This window comes from Medicago sativa, chromosome 4, assembly GCF_051527215.1.
Source record: "Medicago sativa cultivar Bolivia chromosome 4, Bolivia_mono, whole genome shotgun sequence".
Taxonomy (NCBI): Eukaryota; Viridiplantae; Streptophyta; class Magnoliopsida; order Fabales; family Fabaceae; genus Medicago; species Medicago sativa.
This window is the reverse complement of record NC_140752.1, coordinates 81,137,997-81,157,996: the sequence shown is the minus strand read 5'-3', so window position 1 is coordinate 81,157,996 and position 20,000 is coordinate 81,137,997. Positions and strand designations below refer to the sequence as shown.

The 20,000-nt window shown below is 36.5% G+C and overlaps 3 protein-coding genes, 1 long non-coding RNA gene and 2 pseudogenes across 6 annotated transcripts; 2 read left to right on the top strand and 4 right to left on the bottom strand.

Annotated features, from left to right (window-relative positions):
* Positions 1–1,569: 1,569 nt before the first annotated feature.
* Positions 1,570–4,408, top strand: LOC146932546 (probably inactive leucine-rich repeat receptor-like protein kinase At5g48380). Of its 2 annotated transcripts, none has more exons than XM_085704243.1 (3): positions 1,570–1,872; positions 2,341–3,230; positions 3,326–4,408. In XM_085704243.1, the coding sequence occupies exons 2-3, from the start codon at positions 2,343–2,345 to the stop codon at positions 4,265–4,267; spliced, it is 1,830 nt and encodes a 609-aa protein (XP_085560369.1). In that variant the 5' UTR covers positions 1,570–1,872; positions 2,341–2,342; the 3' UTR covers positions 4,268–4,408. The 2 variants fall into 2 exon arrangements, with proteins under 2 accessions (XP_085560369.1, XP_085560368.1); XM_085704242.1 differs by having other exon boundaries at positions 1,571–1,787.
* Positions 4,409–4,612: 204 nt separating this feature from the next.
* On the bottom strand, positions 4,613–5,922 carry LOC146932545 (uncharacterized). The gene is made up of 2 exons (XR_015007144.1): positions 5,656–5,922; positions 4,613–4,914 (listed from the first exon to the last, which is right to left on the bottom strand). It is a non-coding gene; the product is annotated as an uncharacterized LOC146932545 (long non-coding RNA).
* A 1,920-nt stretch (positions 5,923–7,842) lies between these two features.
* LOC146932544 (uncharacterized) lies at positions 7,843–8,469 on the top strand. The gene has a single exon (XM_085707769.1). It carries the CDS (start codon positions 7,843–7,845, stop codon positions 8,467–8,469), a length of 627 nt encoding a protein of 208 aa, XP_085563895.1.
* A 4,100-nt stretch (positions 8,470–12,569) lies between these two features.
* LOC146932543 (uncharacterized) lies at positions 12,570–13,148 on the bottom strand (annotated as a pseudogene). The gene is made up of 2 exons (XR_015007143.1): positions 12,958–13,148; positions 12,570–12,873 (listed from the first exon to the last, which is right to left on the bottom strand). The product of XR_015007143.1 is annotated as an uncharacterized LOC146932543 (transcript).
* A 1,601-nt stretch (positions 13,149–14,749) lies between these two features.
* LOC146932542 (uncharacterized) lies at positions 14,750–15,082 on the bottom strand. The gene has a single exon (XM_085707768.1). It carries the CDS (start codon positions 15,080–15,082, stop codon positions 14,750–14,752), a length of 333 nt encoding a protein of 110 aa, XP_085563894.1.
* Positions 15,083–15,278: 196 nt separating this feature from the next.
* Positions 15,279–18,439, bottom strand: LOC146932541 (uncharacterized; annotated as a pseudogene).
* Positions 18,440–20,000: the final 1,561 nt, after the last annotated feature.

Here is a 20,000-nt window from a genome sequence, read left to right as displayed (position 1 = left end):
TATTTTATTTTTTAAGATTAAGTGATCTAAATGAATCTGATCCAACCCAGTTTAAAACATGAATATATTTTTATATAGACCGAGTTTTACAACCAAGTTAATCGGTTTAATTTGGTTCAGTCATGCGGTTCAACCAATGACCCAGTGGTTGAACCAATGACTCGGTGACCCAATGACGTTACCGAATCGACGACCGATCCAGTTTTTAAAACTATGAGTGAAGGAGTTTGAGAAGTCGGCCGAGCAAATTGTAACGCAATGGAAACGGATATGGGGAGCACTATACATCATTCTCCTTCAAACCCTAACAGAAGGAAGAAGGAAGGAGTGAGCGGCACAAGGAAAAACTCTATTAGTGCCTTCGAGATTAACTTTAAATCAAATAAATGGCTTAATTGCACTTTTGGCCCCCTATCTTTCCAAAACTTGCGGTTACAGCCCCCTAACTAATTTAAATACAAAACAACCCCCTAAGTATTGAATCTTTGGCAGTTTTGGCCCCCAACGCTGACGTGGCACCCTAAATGAGGTGCCACGTGTCTTTTTTTTTATTTTTTTTTGGCCTTGAGGGGCCAAAACTGCCAAAGATTCAATACTTAGGGGGCTGTTTTGTATTTAAATTAGTTAGGGGGCTGTAACCGCAAGTTTTGGAAAGATAGGGGGCCAAAGTGCAATTAAGCCCAAATAAATTACTCTATTAGTATTTTTTTTTAACCCTTCGATTCATATGAAAATGGACCATAATAACCCGAAGTTCGACCGAAGTAAGTAAAGTCTGACAAAAAATTATTTCACCTAAGAATCGAAATAGGTTCTCCTTAACAATTCGTCTTTGGTTAAATCACCTGGTTTATTAGTACTTTCGTTTTGGTACAAGACTCTAATCAATTATACCATTGTTTGTTTTACTTTTATCCAGGGCCATTTTAACAAATTCATAGGCCCAGTTTTAATTTTATAAGGGATGAAAAAAAATTAAATTCTGGGCCCCAAAAAAAACAAATAAGTCATTTAAAGAAAAAAAAAACAAATAAGTCATTTAAAGAAAAGAATAAAAAAGAAAAGAATAGAAGAATTAAAGAGAATTAAAGAAAAGAAAAAAAAGAAAAGAATAGAAGAATTAAAGAGAATTAAAGAAAAGAAAAAGAAAATTGAAATTTTTTTTTATAGAAATCACATTTTGGTGGGTGTTGAACACCTGACCTCACACTCAACAAAAAATGGCCATGCCACTGAAGCAAGCTGTACACACTAAAATAATTCTCTTTCAATAGATATATAACCATTATTTTCGTGTCTTACATATAAAAAAAAAAAAAAATTTGGGCCCCAAAAAATTGGAGGCCCGGTGTCGTCACCCAGCCTCGACGGGCTATGGGCCGGCCCTGCTTTTATCCTATTTTGGTTTGAATTAATTGTGTCTCCTATTTTTTGTCAAAAAAAAAAATTTGTGTCTCCTATTTCTTATTTTATGTGCGCGTGAAAGAAACTCTAAAATCCTCTAAAACTCGAAGTCTCAATGTCAAGTAAATTATGATCGTATTTTCCTAACACGTTCCATAAGCAAACTAAACAGTGTCATTTCCTTGCGATTGACTTTGTGAGTCAACATTTTAGACTTTTGCAAACAAAGTTGTTCAATTTTCCAACTATCCTAATGAATATTCAGAGTGGCGGGCGGCCAGTGAAATGCGATATATACACATATACAGAAAAGTAATTAAACCAAACTTCTAATCGCTGGTGAGACACTGAGAATCGTAGCCACATACAAGACAACCAACCAGGTTAGAGTTTAATTTATTAGATGTTAGTTTTACTTTGTAGGTAGCTCAATGTTTCATGCATGTTGAGCTAAGGTGAAGCTTACAGGTACAGTTTCTGATATGGTCCAATTTAATAGCGTTATTCTAAAAAAGTACAAATAATAGTTTCTTTATTGTGATTATAAGTGTAGAGTTTTCCTCTCAAAAAGAAAAAGTGTAGAGTTTTATTTTCTCACATCACTAGTAATTTCTGATATGTTCCATTTGGTGACTGGATTTCCTGAATTTCCACATCATTCTTCATCATAATTTTCCAATTTCTCTTCTTAACTCACTTTTCTTCCTCATTTATCAGCGTGCTTCAAAAAAATAATCAGTGTAACTATTTACTCCATGACATTATAATCTTGGTCAAAGAAAAAACGTTATAGAATATAGATCACTAAATCCTTTGGTATTTGGATTTTCTGTATCTTGAATTTTTACATCATTCTTCGCCTAAATTTTTCAATTTTCTCTTCTTAACCCACCTTTCTTCTCGATACAATCTCAGTTTTTTTTTTTGTCTGCACAGGAATGGCTTTTGAAATAAAAAGGGATATTCTTTTCCAAATATTAATCTTGTGCCTCAGTACGTTAATGACTAGTCAAAGTGCTAATAATACTGATATCTTCTGTTTAAAATCCATTAAGAATTCATTGGAAGACCCAAATAATTTCTTACAAAACTGGGACTTCAACAACAGAACAGAAGGTTTCATATGCAAATTTACTGGTGTTGAATGCTGGCATCCAGATGAAAATAGAGTACTAAATCTCAAACTATCTAACATGGGGTTGAAGGGTCAGTTTCCACGGGGACTTGAAAATTGCTCTTCGTTGACGGGCTTAGACCTTTCGCTCAATGACCTCTCGGGATCCATCCCGTCTGATATTTCAAGGATACTCACATTTGTTACCAACCTTGATCTCTCTAGTAACAAATTCACCGGTGAAATTCCCACAACTATAGTAAACTGCACTTACCTTCACACTCTTAAACTTGAGAACAATATGTTAAGCGGCGAAATTCCAAAAGGACTTGGCCAACTTAGTAGAATTAAAACAATTTCTGTTGCTAACAATCAATTGTGTGGGCAAGTGCCGGTGTTCGACAACTTCAGTGAAGGAGATTTTAACTATGCTAACAATAGTGGAGTTTGTGGCAAGCCCAACGATTTCCTCCAATCATTCAAGAGTGGTCTTATTGTTGGATATGTTTTTTCACTCACATGTTATGTTATGCTGACATGTATGTTCTACTCCAAATGTGTGCAACTTACGAAGAAAGAAAACAATCACATAAACAAAGCTAATGAATTTGGCAAATGTATTTGCTCCATCGTCAGCAGGAGGTCAAGAGTGGTAGCTAATCATGTGCACGAATATTTACATCCGTGGCTAACGCACAAAGAAAGCAAAGAGGTACTCTCTTCATTAACCCTCTTTTTAAACAAATTCTGTTTTGAATAATTTTTCAGTTTAATTGGTATATAATGCCAGTGTGATTTTTTTTATAGATGCATCCACAAATCACTGCATTATTGGAAAGACTGACATCAACAATATGGTTCGAAGAACTGCGCGACGCAACTGACTGTTTCGCAATGGACAGTGCCATTGGGGTAGGAAAGATGGGAATGATGTACCAGGGAAGACTACCCAATGGTCAGTTACTAGCTGTTAAGAGACTGTTTGACTCTCAGTTGTTTAAAATGCAGTTCCTTTTAGAAACAACGATTATGGGTAGGTACAGACACAAAAATATAGTTCCCATGCTTGGATTCTGCATTGAAGGAAAGGAAAGGCTTTTGGCATATGAATACATGTCAAATGGAAGGCTTTCCAAATGGCTGCACCCTTTGAAAAGTGAAGTCATCAGACTGAAATGGCCTGAGAGGGTCAACATTGCACTTGGAATAGCAAGAGGATTATCATGGCTCCATCATAGCTGTGATTTGGGCATAGCGCATTTTAATATATGTTCAGAATGCATATTGCTAGATGAGAACTTTGAACCCAAAATATCCAACTTTGGAGAGGCCAAATTTATGAATCCCAACATTGAGGATGATCTTGGCATGATGTTTAAAGTAAACGATGGAAAGAAGGATGTCTATGACTTTGGAAGTGTGCTTTTTGAACTGATTACAGGGAAAACATATAACGAACTGAATCGTTTATTCACCACCATCACTAATCTCTATGAAAACCCTTCGAATTTTTACAATACCATTGATAAATCTTTGACTGCTGAAGGTTTTGAAAACGAAGTATGTACTCTCCTAAAGATTGCTTGTGAGTGTGTTAAACCTATATACCAAAGGCCAACAATGCTTGAAGTTTACAATAATTTGAGCAATGTAAGGAAGACACAGTATGGCTCTAGTGATGATTCTAACTCAGCCGGTGTATCACAAATTGATTCTGGAATCATTGCAGATGAAATTACCGAGTTATAAAAAGTTAGGGTTGGTTTTTTAATACGTAGGCTTTGTTATAATCTCGAAAAAAAGACTACTTTTGCATCATTGTAATTGTAATAAAAATTGTATTGCTCTCCTGATAAAATATAGATTAAAAGTTGGATAGCTTTCAGTCCATTAATTTTTATTTTTTTGTAACCAAATTGGACCTGAACTCTCTCCACCTTCTACATCTCTCACATACTTTTATTTATATCTTACTTTTCTCTCGCTTTCACATTTTTTCTCCTCCTCTTTTAACCCGGAACCTCTCCAGCTGCTGTATAACTATGGTAAACCAGTCATAAGGACCGTTAACTACTCATCTTTTTCCAAAACTCGTTTAATATACTTTTGAAAGTCAAAGTCACTTAATTCTCCAAATTGCGACTAAAGAATCAATAATATAGCCACCAAGACGTGTTAATTATGCATTTCATTTCATGCTGTAATAGCAACTTGATTAAAAATCACGATACAAATTCCGAAAATTGAACTTACAGGCCAAAACAGAACTGATGTTGCTCCAGTAGTTTAAGATGCCCTGTCCCAAATGTTGTTCGACAAATAAATCCAGATTTGGCTATGTTAGGAACTTCTAAATTTTCCCACCAATTGTATTTGGATGATTCCCAGTTGAATACCTGCAAAAGCAATTTTGTTGTAATGTCAGTTTACCGTGTCTAATGTTCGTGGCAGTCTCAGGTTAAAAGAAGAGAAGAAAGATGCAGTATGGTAAGCATGCACACAATTAACTCATCCTATTAGTTTAAAGTTTTACATACTTCACATGAAAATGAGAAACATAATAATAACACAAATAAATCAAAATAGTAAACATCAAAATCATCAAATTTAGAGAAACTTTTTGCAATATACTCAACTACAATGTCAAATCCAAAAGTACAAACTAGAGCCATCAACATTGTCAAACTCACCTGCAAAGTGAGTCGTGTCTTTTGTAAATGCCTATCACTGCCACAGAATGGCGGCCTTTTCCGCATAGATGAAGCTCATGAAGGATACAGGTTGGTCGCAGCCAGCCCTATAATTGTTTTATTTTTTTTATAAAGAAAAATTCCAAATAGGCCCTCACTCTAGTTCTAAGATTCTATTTCCGTGCTCCCTCTCTGTCTCCTGATGTCTCCCCTAAGAGATGTAGAATTGATTCTAACATGTTTGGTTGCTTTCAAATACAATTGATTTTGCCTCCAAAAAAGTTAGGATTTGTAATTTTGATTGTCGAATTGATGTTTACACACGAATTTATAGTTCAAATCACTTTGACAGTCAAAATCAATTTTACAGAATCAATTCACTCAAAATCAACTCTTGTAACTCCAAAACCAAACATACATTGTGTTTATATTAAATACTAGTTTTACCTTATACCATCATGCCTCCTTTTTAGCCAAGATGGTTGCATTTAACAAGCTCTTGTGCCTCATTTGTTAATAAATCAACATGTCAACCATTATCTTCTTCTCTCTAAAACTCTCAATCTCTACTATTTAATAAGGTCTGGTGTTTGATATGGAAGTCACAAGCAGAATTTTCCGTACCTCCAAAAGCTCCACCGCTGGTGGCGCAATCCAGTTAGGCACCTCTCCACAAACAAGCTGCTGCCATGGGTGGATCACTGGACTGCTCTATAGCCTCCTTCTCTGTCTTAGGCAATCAACGGTCTCCAAAAAGGTTACAAATATTGATTTAGTGTTTAATAGATATCTCAATCATTAGATTAATCCAACGGATGAGAATAGTGCAACAGAGAGGCTGTAGACAAATTGGCTGTTGAGGATTAACACACCTCTAATCCTCTCAAAGTGTAGAGTATATTATGATAGTAATGTTATCCTAACCCGTTCCACAAGCAAACTAAACAATGTCCTTTGTCTTTGAATTAAGTAAAACATTTGAAACTCAAATCTATTACTATTGTACTCCCTCCGTTTCAAAATAAGTGTCGCTTTAGCCAAAAAAATTTGTTTCAAAATGAATGTCACTTTCAGTTTCCAATGCAATAATAACTTTTTCTTTTCAATTGTACCCTCCAATTAATACTCTGCACACTACTTCCAAAGTATTACTTTTAAAACTAACCAATAGCTAATAAGGATAATTTAGTAAAATAATCATTCTCTTTCTTTTAATCATTGCATTTCTTAATATATGTGTAAACACCTAAAACGACACTCATTTTGAAACGGAGGGAGTATGTTTTAGGCTTAATAGCAGTTTTGACCCCCGTATTACGAAGTTGCGATTTTGACTCCCTATAAAAAATAATAACAATTTTAACCCTTAAGTATGCCCCCTTTTGCAGTTTAGGCCCCCTATCCAATTTTGACCCAGTCAACGTATATGTGGCATCTCATTTAGCTGAGTCAGATGCCACTTGTGTAATTTTTTAAAAAAATATCCAACTCATTCGTTTTTATTTTTATTTTTTCACTTCCATTTCAGGTTGGCATCTTGGAAGAATAAACTCCTCAACAGAACAGGTAGATTGGCTTTAGCAACTTCTGTTTTATCTTCCATCTCATCTTATTATATGCAGATTAATTGGCTTCCTCAGAATATTTGTGATAGCATTGATCAAACAACCCGAAATTTTGTTTGGAGAGGTCTGCACAACAAGGGAGTCCACTTGGTAAATTGAAAGAAAATTACTAGGCCAAAGCACCTTGGTGGTTTGAGTATTAGAGAAGCCAGAGAAGTCAACACATGTCTTCTTGGGAAACTTGCCTGGAACATGGTCCAATCTAAAAACAAGCTTTGGGTGAGCCTCCTTTCCAACAAAGGTGGTCCAAATTTTCTTCATGCTAATGCCCACGCCAACTGCTCTCCTTCTTGGTCTTCCATTATCCATGCAAAAAACATCCTAAAACACGGTTACTCTTGGAGGGCAGGCTCGGGATCCTCCTCTTTTTGGTTTAGCAACTGGAGTCCTCATGATTTCCTTGGTACTCTTGCCCCTATTATTGATATTCATGATCTTCATCTTTCAGTTAAAGACGTGTTTTCCAACAATGGATTACATACTCAAGCTCTCTACACCACTCTTCCTACTGAAATTGAAGACTACATCAACAACACTCACATTATTTTTAATGCCTCTGTTGAAGATGCGTTCATTTGGTCTCACAACAAAAATGGGGTTTACACTGCTAAAAGTGGTTACACTTGGCTTCTCTCCCTATATGAATCTCAAGTTCCCGCCACTAACCAACTTTCTTGGTCTTGGATTTGGAAAATGAAAGTCCCGGAAAAATTCAAATTTCTTGTTCGGCTAGCTTGTCATGATGCTGCACCAACCCTCTCCTTGCTTCACCATCGCAATATAGCGCAATCAGCCACTTGCACCCGTTGTGGAGCTCATGAAGAAACCTTCCTCCATTGTGTCCAAGATTGTAGTCACTCAAAAACCATATGGCACAAAGCTGGATTTTCAAGTCATGATTTTTTCTCTTCTACTTGTGCGAGAGATTGGATTCGTTCTAACATTAACGGTGCTCGCCCCCACTTTATTTCTTGCTAGTCTTTGGTGGGTCTGGAGACATCAAAATTTAATGTGCCTCAAAAATGAGACTTGGTCCTTAACTCGTCTTATCACTAGCATTCATAACTCTGCTGACACTATCATTTCTTCCCTCTATCAAGAAGATTCGATTGCCACTCCTGAGCGTTTTGTTAAATGGAATTGCGGCAACCGTATGTTTACCATTCTGAATGTTGACGGAAGCTGTAATGGGACTCATATACGTATCGGTTTTGGTGGCATTTTCCGAAACAACACTGGTTTTTTCCTCTCAACCTTCTCAGGTTCGATCTCCCACTCTAATGATTTCTTGCTGGCTGAGCTAACAGCAATCTACCACGGCCTTAGATTGGCAAGAAGCATGGGCATCATTGATTTGGTTTGTTACTCGGATTCTCTCTTATCCATTAATCTCATAAAGGGGGGCACTCAGCGCTACCATGTTTATGTTGTCCTAATTCAGGACATTAAGGACCTTCTTACCACCGGTAATCTCTCTCTTCAGCACACTCTCAGAGAAGGCAACCAGAGTGCAAACTATATGGCTAAATTAGGGGTTGATTCAGATGTTGACATCATTATTCATCCCTCTCCTCCAACAGATCTCATTGGGCTGTTAAGGAGTGACGCTTCGGGAGTTTATTTCCCTAGGGCCTAGTTGTTTCTTCTTTTCTTTTTTCTTTGTGTTTCTTTTGTTTGATTAGCTTTGTAACCAAAAAAAAAATCTTTTCTGAATCTGCAGATTCTTCTTCTTCAATCCTCTATAATCATCTTGAAAAATCCAGAAGTTCCGAACAAAATTAATGAGTTCAACAGGAATTGAGAAATAACCAAGCGCGATTAGAACATTGGAGATGTATTGATACTTGACAAGAAGATCATCAGGGGATAAGGTGTGTCGATACACTCGCAAGACTCCATCATCTAAGACCCCCACATGAAAGGATCTGCAAAAGCACCATAGCATAGGCTGTCATCACGGGTTAAAAAACAAAAAGTAAAAAAAAAATATCATTAGTTGAAATGTATAGAAGATCAAAGTGTATTCCAAGTTCAAAATCAAAGAAAAAGAAAACAGCAACATAAAAATCAATAATTTACTTACATAAATAAACCCAATATGAGGTATTGAGGTTGATGGAATCCAAAAAAGAAAAGACAGTAGCTGGGATTTTTAGAGAGTGAACTGAATAATAATAATACTTTGAAAAATCACACACCCAACAACACGAATCAAAATATGTTACTTGTGAGATCCAAGAATTGCTTGAATCGAATCTTATCATGAGACTATAAAAAATAGTATAGATGAAATGAAATCACAAAGCTATAGAATTGGGCAAATATATTATCTCCATCACCAGCAGGAGAACACAGATGGTAGTTAATCAGATGCACCAATTGTTGCATTCGAGGATGGTACACAGAGAAACCAAACAGGTACTCAATCTCTTCATTAAATAGTTCTATCTTTTAAATTACACCTTGTATGGAATTGTTTTTTTTAGTTTAATCAGTGTATATTGTCTGTTGTAAAGAAAATTACACATGATCCACAGATATATGTACTGTTGGAAAGACTGACGTCAACAATATGGCTGGAAGAACTGTGTGATGCAGTTGATTGCTTCTCTATGGACAATTTCATTGGGGTAGGAAAGATGGGAATGATGTACCAAGGGTTTCTGCCTAATGGTCAATTGCTAGCTGTTAAGAGACTATTTGACTCTCGCCTCTTTAAAAGGCAGTTCCTTTTAGAAACAACAATTTTGTGTAAGTACAGACACAAAAATATAGTTCCCCTGCTTGGGTTCTGCATTGAAGGAAATGAAAGGCTCTTGGCATACGCATACATGTCAAATGGAAGGCTTTCCAAATGGTTGCATCCTTTGGAAAGTGAAGTCATAAGATTGAAATGGCATGACAGGGTAAACATTACACTTGGAATAGCAAGAGGATTATCATGGCTGCATCATACATGCGATTTGGGCATAGTGCATTATCTTACATTATTCTCTACTTTTCTCTCCACCCTCATTCCATTATTCTCTCCACCCTCTACATCTTCCTCATACTTTTACTTTTATCTCTTGCTTTTCCTTCTCTTACATTATCTTCCTCCTCTCTGAACCCTAATCATCTACTGCTGATGTAAGGACTATTGTGCGGCAGTTGTAAGAACTGTTAAGGTTATGTTACCAATTCTCCTCCTTTTTTTGAAGTCTTTACCTATTTCTAATACCATACCGAAATCATTTTCCAAAGCTCGATTAATATCTTTTTAAATGTCAAAAGTTACTTGATTCTGCAAAATGCACCTAAAGAATCAATTACATGGCCACCAAGACGTGCTAATTACTTTATTTCATTTCATGCTATCATAACAATTTGATTAAAGATATCACAACAACAACAACAACCAAGCCTTATCCCACTAAGTGGGGTCGGCTACATGGATCAAATGATGCCATAGTGTTCTATCAAAAACCATATTTGGATCCAACTCATTGACCTCTAAATCCGTTTCTCGAATGGTTTTCTTAGGTCTTCCTCTACCTCTTTTAACCTGACTCTCCTCCATTTGATCTACTCTTCTTACAACGGCATCTACGGATCTTCTCTCTACATGTCCAAACCATCTAAGCTTATTTTCTACCAACTTTTCTACTATAGGTGCTACCCCCACTCTCTCTCTCTCTAATGGTGTCATTCATAATCCTATCTTGTCTAGTCTTACCACTCATCCAACGCAACATCCTCATCTTCGCTACACTTACTTTACTCTCGTGTTGGCTCTTAACCGCCCAACACGAGAAAACAGGGAAAACAGGAACCATGTTGCTCCAATAGTTTAAGATGCTGCTTCTCAAATTCTCAAATGTTGCATGAAAAGTGAAAAATGGCATTCAATTTGAAACATATATTTTTTTGCTAAAACGATATTAATTGTGAAACAGATACATGTTTAACCTTGGGACCCTAACTCCTCCTATCCATGTGAGGATTTGAACTCTATGATTAAGGTCAAGATAGACATATGTATGAATTGAAAATTGATAAGCGTTCGTTCTAGACTAGTAAAGTAAAATTAGCATGATGAAAAGTTAATTTTGAAACAAGTATCTTGAAATAAGATTATCAGAATGAAAACAAATTGAACTAAAAGTACCATTTCATACACCAAACTTTTTAGATTCTTTTAGAAAACCTGGAGAGGTTGGGCAGAATATCGTGAACGAGCTTCTGTTGTTGAGTTTCCGGTCGAGAGGGTTGGTTGAGTACATTGATCAGCTATATTTTTTTGACCATATACAAGATTACAATCACAGACAGGGCAAGGGGGTTCTGTTAGTTCACATTAGGAGCAAAATATTTGCGGCAATTTTTAAATTTCAAAAAGTTGAGAGGTCAATTTCAAAATAAGTAAAATATATACCAATTTGTAAAAGAATGGGAATCAATTTGCAATTTTTGAAAAGTTTAGGGACTAATTTATAATTTTTAAAAAAGCTATAACACTAATTTACAATTTTTTTAAATATTTGTCGGGATCAATTTACGAAATTTGAAAATTATAGGGACTGAATGGCAAAATTCAAAAATAAAAAATAAAAATGAGGTTTAATTAACGTGTCAAGTTTTCTATTTGTGTGCAATGGATACAATGAGAGCATCCACAATGGAGACATCCATTTTTGGGTACTTAAATGGGTCCCACACGTACACATCACTCTTTTATTATTTTTTAATAGTAGTACCTAATAAGCACTCAATCCCTCCAACCCAGATCTCACACAAAGTTCTTAAATGGGACCCACTAATCAACTATCAATAACTTTATATCACTACATTTCAATTTTTTAATATTAAAAGCGTGCGGGTCCCGTTTAAAGTTGGGGGTCTTAAATAAGACCCCGAGTCTTAAGAGACCCCAAAAAAAAAAAATCCCCAATGAGGGTACCTATTAGGTACGGTGTCTTAATTGGTAAAGACACCACCATTGGGGATGGTCTGAGGAATGAAATTAGGACCACACATGTATACTATCTAAATCCCTCACAACTAAACCAATCATAGTTGCTTTGAAAGAATCAATTTGTAATACAGTATATAGGAATCAATTTGCACAATTTGAAAGAATTATCGGAATCAATTTGATTTGAGATTCACATTTGATAGAGTAAGGAAGGATGTTCACATTATTAGTTTTTAGACATGGTATGACAACATCCTAAATTTAGCTTTGAAAAAATCAATCATTTTAAAAATTTAGGCTTAATAGGTCATTTGGTCCTTTAATTAATTTTAAGTTTTCATTTTGGTCTCATAAGTAATAAAACTCATGTTTTGGTCCCTTAATTGTCTCTCCGTCGGTCAAATAAATCCCTGCTGTTAAGTTTAACCTCAAATGCATATGGTGGACCAACATTATAGGTGGTCCACCATAGACCCTAATAATTTCTTTAATTTAAACCATTCGATTTATTTTTTAAAAAGATGACCGTTGAATTATGAAGATCCATTGTATGTTACAATAGACCATCAATAGCTAATATTTTCCCCATTTCTTCATCTTCATCCTTCATCAACACACCATCTTCATCATCCATCTTCATACAAAATCCAACCAGAAAAAGCCCAGAATTTTTTTTGTTCATTCTTATAACAGCGTATCTTCCCTCCCAATCTCATATCATAACACTGCTCCCTATATCTCCTCCTTAAATCTTTTTTTTTTTTTTTTTTACACAAAACAAATCACAGAAATCTACTAACTTTTGAACCAAATTGATACACATAATCCTTCAAAAATCATCATCACAATAACAACAACAATACATAAAAATTTGATTGTTCAACAACTCATTAAAAAGAGGGTTTTTTTTTCTCTTCATTAAATATGAACCAAAAAAAAAATTGTTGTGACGAGCTACCTCAGCATCATTAGGAAAGAAACCCATGTTTCTCCCAGCTGAATTCTGATAAGCATACATGAATCCACCCATAACACCAATCAATCCACCAGTCACCATTGAAGGTCCTCTAATTCAAGGCTTAATCCCTAAAACACAAATTTCCCAATTTCAAAAGTTACAATTTTTTCAATTTACAATTCAATTAAATTCAATTGAAGAAAGATGGTTACCGGAAAGATAACCGACGGTGACGGAAATGCCGGCGATGGTGGTGAAACGGAGGTAGTCGAGAGGGTTGAAGTTTCCGACGACGGATGTGAATGGTGGGTTGCGATCAATGACTGGGTGTTATGGTTTTGTTGATGCTGCTATGTCTGTGTTCATCTTTTCGATTTTCTCTGTGGATCGATTCTATCAAATCCTGCTTTTCATAAATCTCTTTTTCTTTCACAACCAATTTTCTCTTTAACCCAAACAACATTTTTTGCATTGGTTCGATTTTGGGTGAAAAGTTGTTGTTGTTAATAATATGTTTTGTGATTTTCTAAGAAAAAAAAAATGTCATGTTTGGTGATGATTTTGGTTCGATTACATTTTTTTGTTTTTCTGAATTTTTGATGAATGTTGCTGATGAAGATGAAAATGATATATATTATTTTGGTTAATGATATTGTCCTGAAAAAGAAAAAAAAAACTGGGTTGTTTATGAGTAAAAACTGGGTTGTTTATGAGTGAGTGATGAAGAATGAAGATGATGTTGAATGTATGAAGAAGAGGAAGGAAGAAGATGAAGAAATGGAAATATAATCCAATGGTAGCCTTTTTTTTAATCCAATGGTAGTTGTTGTTGGATCATTGTAAGATAAAGTAGTCCTTCATAATCCAATGGTAGCCTTTTTTTTAAAATATCAAACGGTCAAAATTTAAAAAATTAATGAAGTCTACGGTGGACCACTCTTAAGGTTGGTCCACCATAGACATTTGGGGTTAAACTTAACTGTATGGGATTTATTTGACCGACGGAGGCAAACTTGAGGGACCAAAACATGAGTTTTATTACTTATGGGACCAAAATGAAAACTTGAAATTAATTAAGGGACCAAATGACCTATTAAGCCAAAAATTTATCATACAAACAATACAATTTACGTTGAAGAATTTGAAGATACTCTCAAAAATTACACTAGGCAAAAAATTATTTCATTCAACAACACTAAAAATTTTTCAAATATATTTTTTTACTTCCTTCGTATTAGAAGATTTTAGTCCACTGTGTTTTGTATTAAGGGTAAGTTAGAAATCTTACATCAGTTAGAAAATGAGAGGTTGAACACTTTATAAGTAAGATGACTTATAAACCTATTTTCTTAAGGTTTTGGGAAAAGGTGCGGTGTCCAACTCACTTGTGTGGTTGCTCTTGCCTAAGAATTTTGCTCTCCACCCAGCACGTTTTGCTCGCACCCTGCAGCCATGCCAAAATTGCCCTTGCGCATGTTAACTAACGCAAGTGTAATACTATGCGTTAGTTAAGTAACGTTGCGTGACTTAAGATGCGCAAGTGTAAAACTATGCGTTAGTTAACTAACGCATAGTCACATATATTATAAGACACTACGTGAGTTAACTCACGCAATGTGTTACACTTGCGCGAGTTAACTCACGCACTACTGATATATCAGAACATCATTAAATGCTGTACTGATGTGCATTGAATGCAGATTGGGTCCAAACCCTAATATGCTCATAATTGAACCTAATTACGCCAGTTTAACAATATTATTGGATAATACGACACAATCGATCAAAATTACACCAAAACATCGTTTTTTTACAATCACATAATCACACATAACGATCCAAACGGTCCAAATTACACAAATTCGCCGGTAATGACTCGTAATCATTTAAACACACTTAATGACACGTAAACGATCCAAATTACACAAATTTGTCCATAAATTTATAAAATTACATAGTCTCACATAAACGGTCAAACATTACACTATTACACTTAAATAACGATTACACTTCAACGGATCGGACAAAAAGATACAAAGTATTATTCTCAACCATTACCCTAAACATGAAATCAACGTCGCTATCATCTTTGAGAAGTTGTGGATAATACACGGTCTTCCAGAAGTCCTCTTCCTTATCCTCCCCCAAGTCCAGGCCTGACACATTTATTATCACATCACGTGTTCTATGATTTGAACCTATATGGATAAAGAAGTCGTCAAGCTTTGCCTTCAACTCGTCCAACTTGTCGGTGGGGTTTACAGTGAACCAAGCCCACTTTTTCACATCTACATAACGGACTTCAAGTTTAACCGGATCTTGTGCATCTTCAGACATGTTTCACCTCACAAACTTCACAAAAATATAATGAAAAACAAATATGAGATAAATGAGATAAAATAAATAGTTGAATAATTAGAGACAAAGTAAGTAATGCAAGCAATAATTGGTGTGACATAACCGGCCACCAAAAAAATAATTCATTTCATTTAATATATATAATATTAGTTACATATTGGCCACAAATATACAAATTACATAACCGGCCACCAAAAAATATGTCGGGGTGTAATACCACTAAAAAATAGGACAAACACCGACCGACCTATAACTGTCCTAACCTATAATAACCTATCTAAGAGGTCTAGTGACATTCCTAAATTGTCGTCCTCTTCCATGTCCTCCGTCCATTCAAATTCTTGTTCCTTTTTTTGCGGGGTGGGAGTATCACCACAAACAATTGGATTGTGCTCATTTGTTGGTTTCTTTGGCGGCTTAGGCTCCTTAGACATGAGTTCATTGAAAGCGTTTTGTCTATCCAAAAACGCAAAATGCCAATTCTCCGCCTCACCAATCTTGTTGTTCATCCACTCCTTACAACTCGGTGGTAACGGACAACCTTCCTTCAAAATCACATGAAGATAGTGACCGGGAATTAAGCTAAGACACATGATGTTGGAATGTGGATTAAGTGGAGGAGCACTTCGGATTGGGAAATATGTCTCACATACACCACCCGTCGTTTCGGGCAAAGTCAATAGAACAACAGGTCTTTTGTAGCAGGAAGCAATAATATGACCCATATCCGGAGTGGTCATCCACTTATCTGGAGGCGCAACACCAATTGTACGTTTAGGAGGGTATAAACCATTCAAGATTATGTTATAACGCTCCTCCGTGTCATATATCGGCATGTAGTCACTCTTATGATTTCTCAACTCTTGAATAAGTGCTTGAAGAACCAACACATGATCTTCCTCATCCATCCCCAAGTGCCTAGCTGTCACCCGGAATCCACAATGACCATCCCCTTTAACATTCACAATTTGTTCAACAAAAGGCCTCATGATATTTGGAATTTGTGAATGTATGGGATATTCCAAAATGGTTTTGAAGTAGAGGATGAAGCTTGTGAGCGGGAGTAAGTGCCAAGGCGTGCATCTTTCCTCTTTGGAAGTGACCTCTTTGGTTGTGAAGGTTGACTATCCGGATTTTGAGAATCAATGGTCTCCCACCTAGAGGGGATTCGACCCGTTGATGACACTTTGAGTGTAGTCCTCTTCCTTTTAGGTGCTCCCTTGGTTGCCACCTTTTTCAAAGGCGGAGACAACAATGTGGTTTCCGGAAATGCAATTTGACGCATCATCTCTTTGATGTGGAGCTTCATATTGTAAGGGCTTTTCTTGAGAAGTTCTTGAATGCCATTCCACTCCTCCATCACAGAAAAGTCATCATCAATCTTCTCTCCTTGTACACACAACCTTTTCCAATGAGGGTATATATCATCCAAGACAAGAGGCAATTTTTGCTTGCTCTTCATGGCAATAATACACGCACAAGGTAACCCGTAGGATGTCATTTGAACACAACCACAATCTTCCTCACCAAATCTGAATGTCTTGTTTCAATTCATCATAGATAAATCTCAATGCTCTTCTAGAAACATAACCCTCTAACTCTTTCATCATCTTGATCTTTTTGTATTTGTGCTCAAAGACCGTTTTGTTCCCCCCGAAACTACCTTGTATCTCACCAAATTGCACCGCCAACATCTTATGAATTTCATCCCAACACGATTCCAAATCACCCATGCTACTCCTCAAATATTTTTTCAAAACTCCATGAGCGGATTCAACAATGTTGGTGGTTCTACACCCTAGATGCAAGACTTTATCCGTCCATGCCCTCACAAATTTCTCCTTAAGGTTCAAAACCGTTTCTTCGACATATTTAATGAATTCCGGAAATGGCATGCATACCTCTTTGAATTTCAACAAATTACTTGCATATGATTCCTCCGTGGGAGATTCAACCAACTCTCTCCAAGCATTCCCCACTTTCTCAACAACATTGCTATTCTTCATCTTGTTCTTCTTCAACTCTTTCTTGTCTAGTTTTGTACCCTTAGGAGGCTTTGGCACCACTTTACAATCCGTGATGCACTTGGACCTTACATTCTTCCCAATATGAAAATAACAAAGCATGGTTTATGTCTCAGGGAAAACTGTGCCAACGGCCTTCATCAAAGCACCATCCCTATCGGTGACAATCACCTTAGGCATGTTGTCTTTTGAGTACAAGAGACCTTTCAACATCGTAAGTGCCCAAGCAAAGTTATCCTCTAGTTCAAAGTGAAGAAAGGCGAAACCAACGGAATACGTCATTTTTGTAGAGGTGCAACCAATTATCTCAAACAACGGCATTCGGTAGTTGTTGGTTTTGTATGTAGAGTCCATGACCAAAACGGTCGGAAAGGTGTTGAGCAATTTAATTGAATCTGGATGAGCAAAAAAGATGTCTTCAAGAGTGGTTTCCTCACTATTGCATCTTGTGTAATAGACGTATTTATGCTCCACCAACTTCGATATCAAGAATTGCAACTCCGTCATGTTACCTCTTTCCCCCTTCCGCCATCTTGTTCGCACATTGTACACTTGCTTGATTGTTGTCACACTTTCCTTGTTATTTTCCTTCAAATTGGTGAGAATATTCTGAGGCACCGCCAAGCTCTTTGTCATTTCGATAACTTTTTTCTTCTCCTCCGCACGAAGTCTACCCGCAATTAGGTGTCCTTGTAACTTTCCCACCTCCAAGTCATGGTTGTGCATTCCACAAAGCATTGCAAGCCACCAATCATTTGTATCCTTATCAAAGAAACCTTTCAACCTAAACGGACAATTACATTTCCTTGAGCCAATGCCTTCAAGGTTCGGTTTCCTCCTTGTCTTAGGTGGGTTGTATACCCCACTCCTTTCACATTGCATCGTCAAGTACGGCCTTTTTATAACGGATTTATCTATACAAACACCAAATCCGGCCTTTACCCCTTGTCCGTGAACCCAAGTAAGTAACTCTTCTCGATCTCTCCATCTTGCATTTGTTGTAAAAAATGAGGAGGTGTCACGAGCTTCACAAATAACACCGGTAGGTACCGGTTTAGGTTCTTCAATTTTACCAATTCGAGCTTGAATTGGAATTTGGACTTTAAATGGTTTCAAATTAAAGGTTGGTTTGACATCGCCAGAACCTTCGCCGGAACCTTCTTTTTTGGCCGGTTTCGGTTCAACGTCATCATCCGCGACTTTGTCAACCATCTCCCTATATATCTATTGAATAAAAAAATTACAAAGGAAGAAAAAATAAATTACTTGCGGAACAAGCTAACCAAGAACAAAAGTGGCGCAAAAAATTCAAAAAAACATGGCTGCACAGTGGCGTGACTTAAGTCACGCAGCACTAATGCACTTGCGACAGTTAAGTCGCGTAGCCAAGTTAACCTGCGCAAGTTAACTTGCGTACCTAGCCCTAATGCCTACGAAAACCAGACGAACCAAGCTCAAAAACCAGCAAAATGAGATGAGTTTAGATGGTACAATACCTGATATTTGATGCTTGATGAGCGTAGAAACTTGCTTCCTGACGATTTGCAATGATTTGGGATGATGATTTAGACCCAAAAAATCGCACTTTTTGGGTTTTTGAAGGTGGAGGGAAAGAAAATGGTGGTTGGAGTTCGGACTGATGGGTTTTGTTCAAAAACATGAACCTTGCGTGAGTTAACTTGCGTGGCGTTCGTTAACTTGCGCAGCGTGAGTTAACTTGCGCTGCGTGAGTTAACTTGTGCAAGGGTAAATTTGGCATGGCTGCAGGGTGCGAGCAAAACGTGCTGGGTGGAGAGCAAAATTCCTTGCCTAATGTGGGTAGTCTCTTGGGCTTCCCTCGTGATCCAACAATGGAATATCATAGTCATGGTTCAAAAAGGATTCGATCAGCTCCTTGTATCAAAAGTCTTCCTGGCAAGGTGTTCGGACAGCATGTTACGTTTAGGGATGTGGCAACGGCGGTGCAAGAAAGTCTGTGTAGATGAAGAAGCATCCGCTCCGCTTGAGGGGTTAGCATGATGAATTGATGGATTCACACTTGAGAGGAAGATTGTTGTGTAGCAAGTGTGAGTTAGAAATTTCACATTGGTTAGAAAAGTGGATGTTAAACATTTTATAAGTAATAGAACCTATAAACGAATTATCATAAGGTTTTGGGTAAAATTTTGGTGTCCAACTCATTTATATGGTTATTCTTACCTAATATGGATGGTCCCCGAGTTTAGCTCGTGACCCAACACATAGAAAAATGAAAGGAAAAAAAATCATCCAAAATGAGGTACTATCTACTTACCATTCATTATTTCTTTCTTTTTTTTTTCCTCGAATTCGTCTCATCTCTTTTACTTCAACTTCTCACAAACAAAGCCTAATTTAAAAAAATATAAAAGGAGAATGTCAATGTGCAAGAATTGGATCATAAGCTAACCTTCCATCTTCAAATAGGCATTCTTTATTCTTTATGTACACTTCAAACTAAAGAAGGGGAATAGAGAAAATCATATAACCCATAAGTGTATCAAAAATGTCAACTTTGAGCCATGATGATTCTAGCCTTCTCTTTCACGAAAAGATAATCTAAATTATTGGTAAAAATAAATAAATCACCTTATGCACATCGTCGATGAGGTGAAAATAAACTTTCGGTGGTGGCCAAAAGTAAAATCCCTGACTTTAGTTACCTAAGAATACTAAAAAAAAAAGAAATTAACGAACGAATAAAGCAGTTAATTTGTTTATTTTAAATAATAATTAGCTATAGAAAACTGATGAAAAACCATAGTGAAAAACTAGCAGTTGTTCTATTCTTTTTGAAGAAAGTAGTTGTTCTATTCTATATATGTTTTTTAGAAAATACTCAATTAAAAAAATAT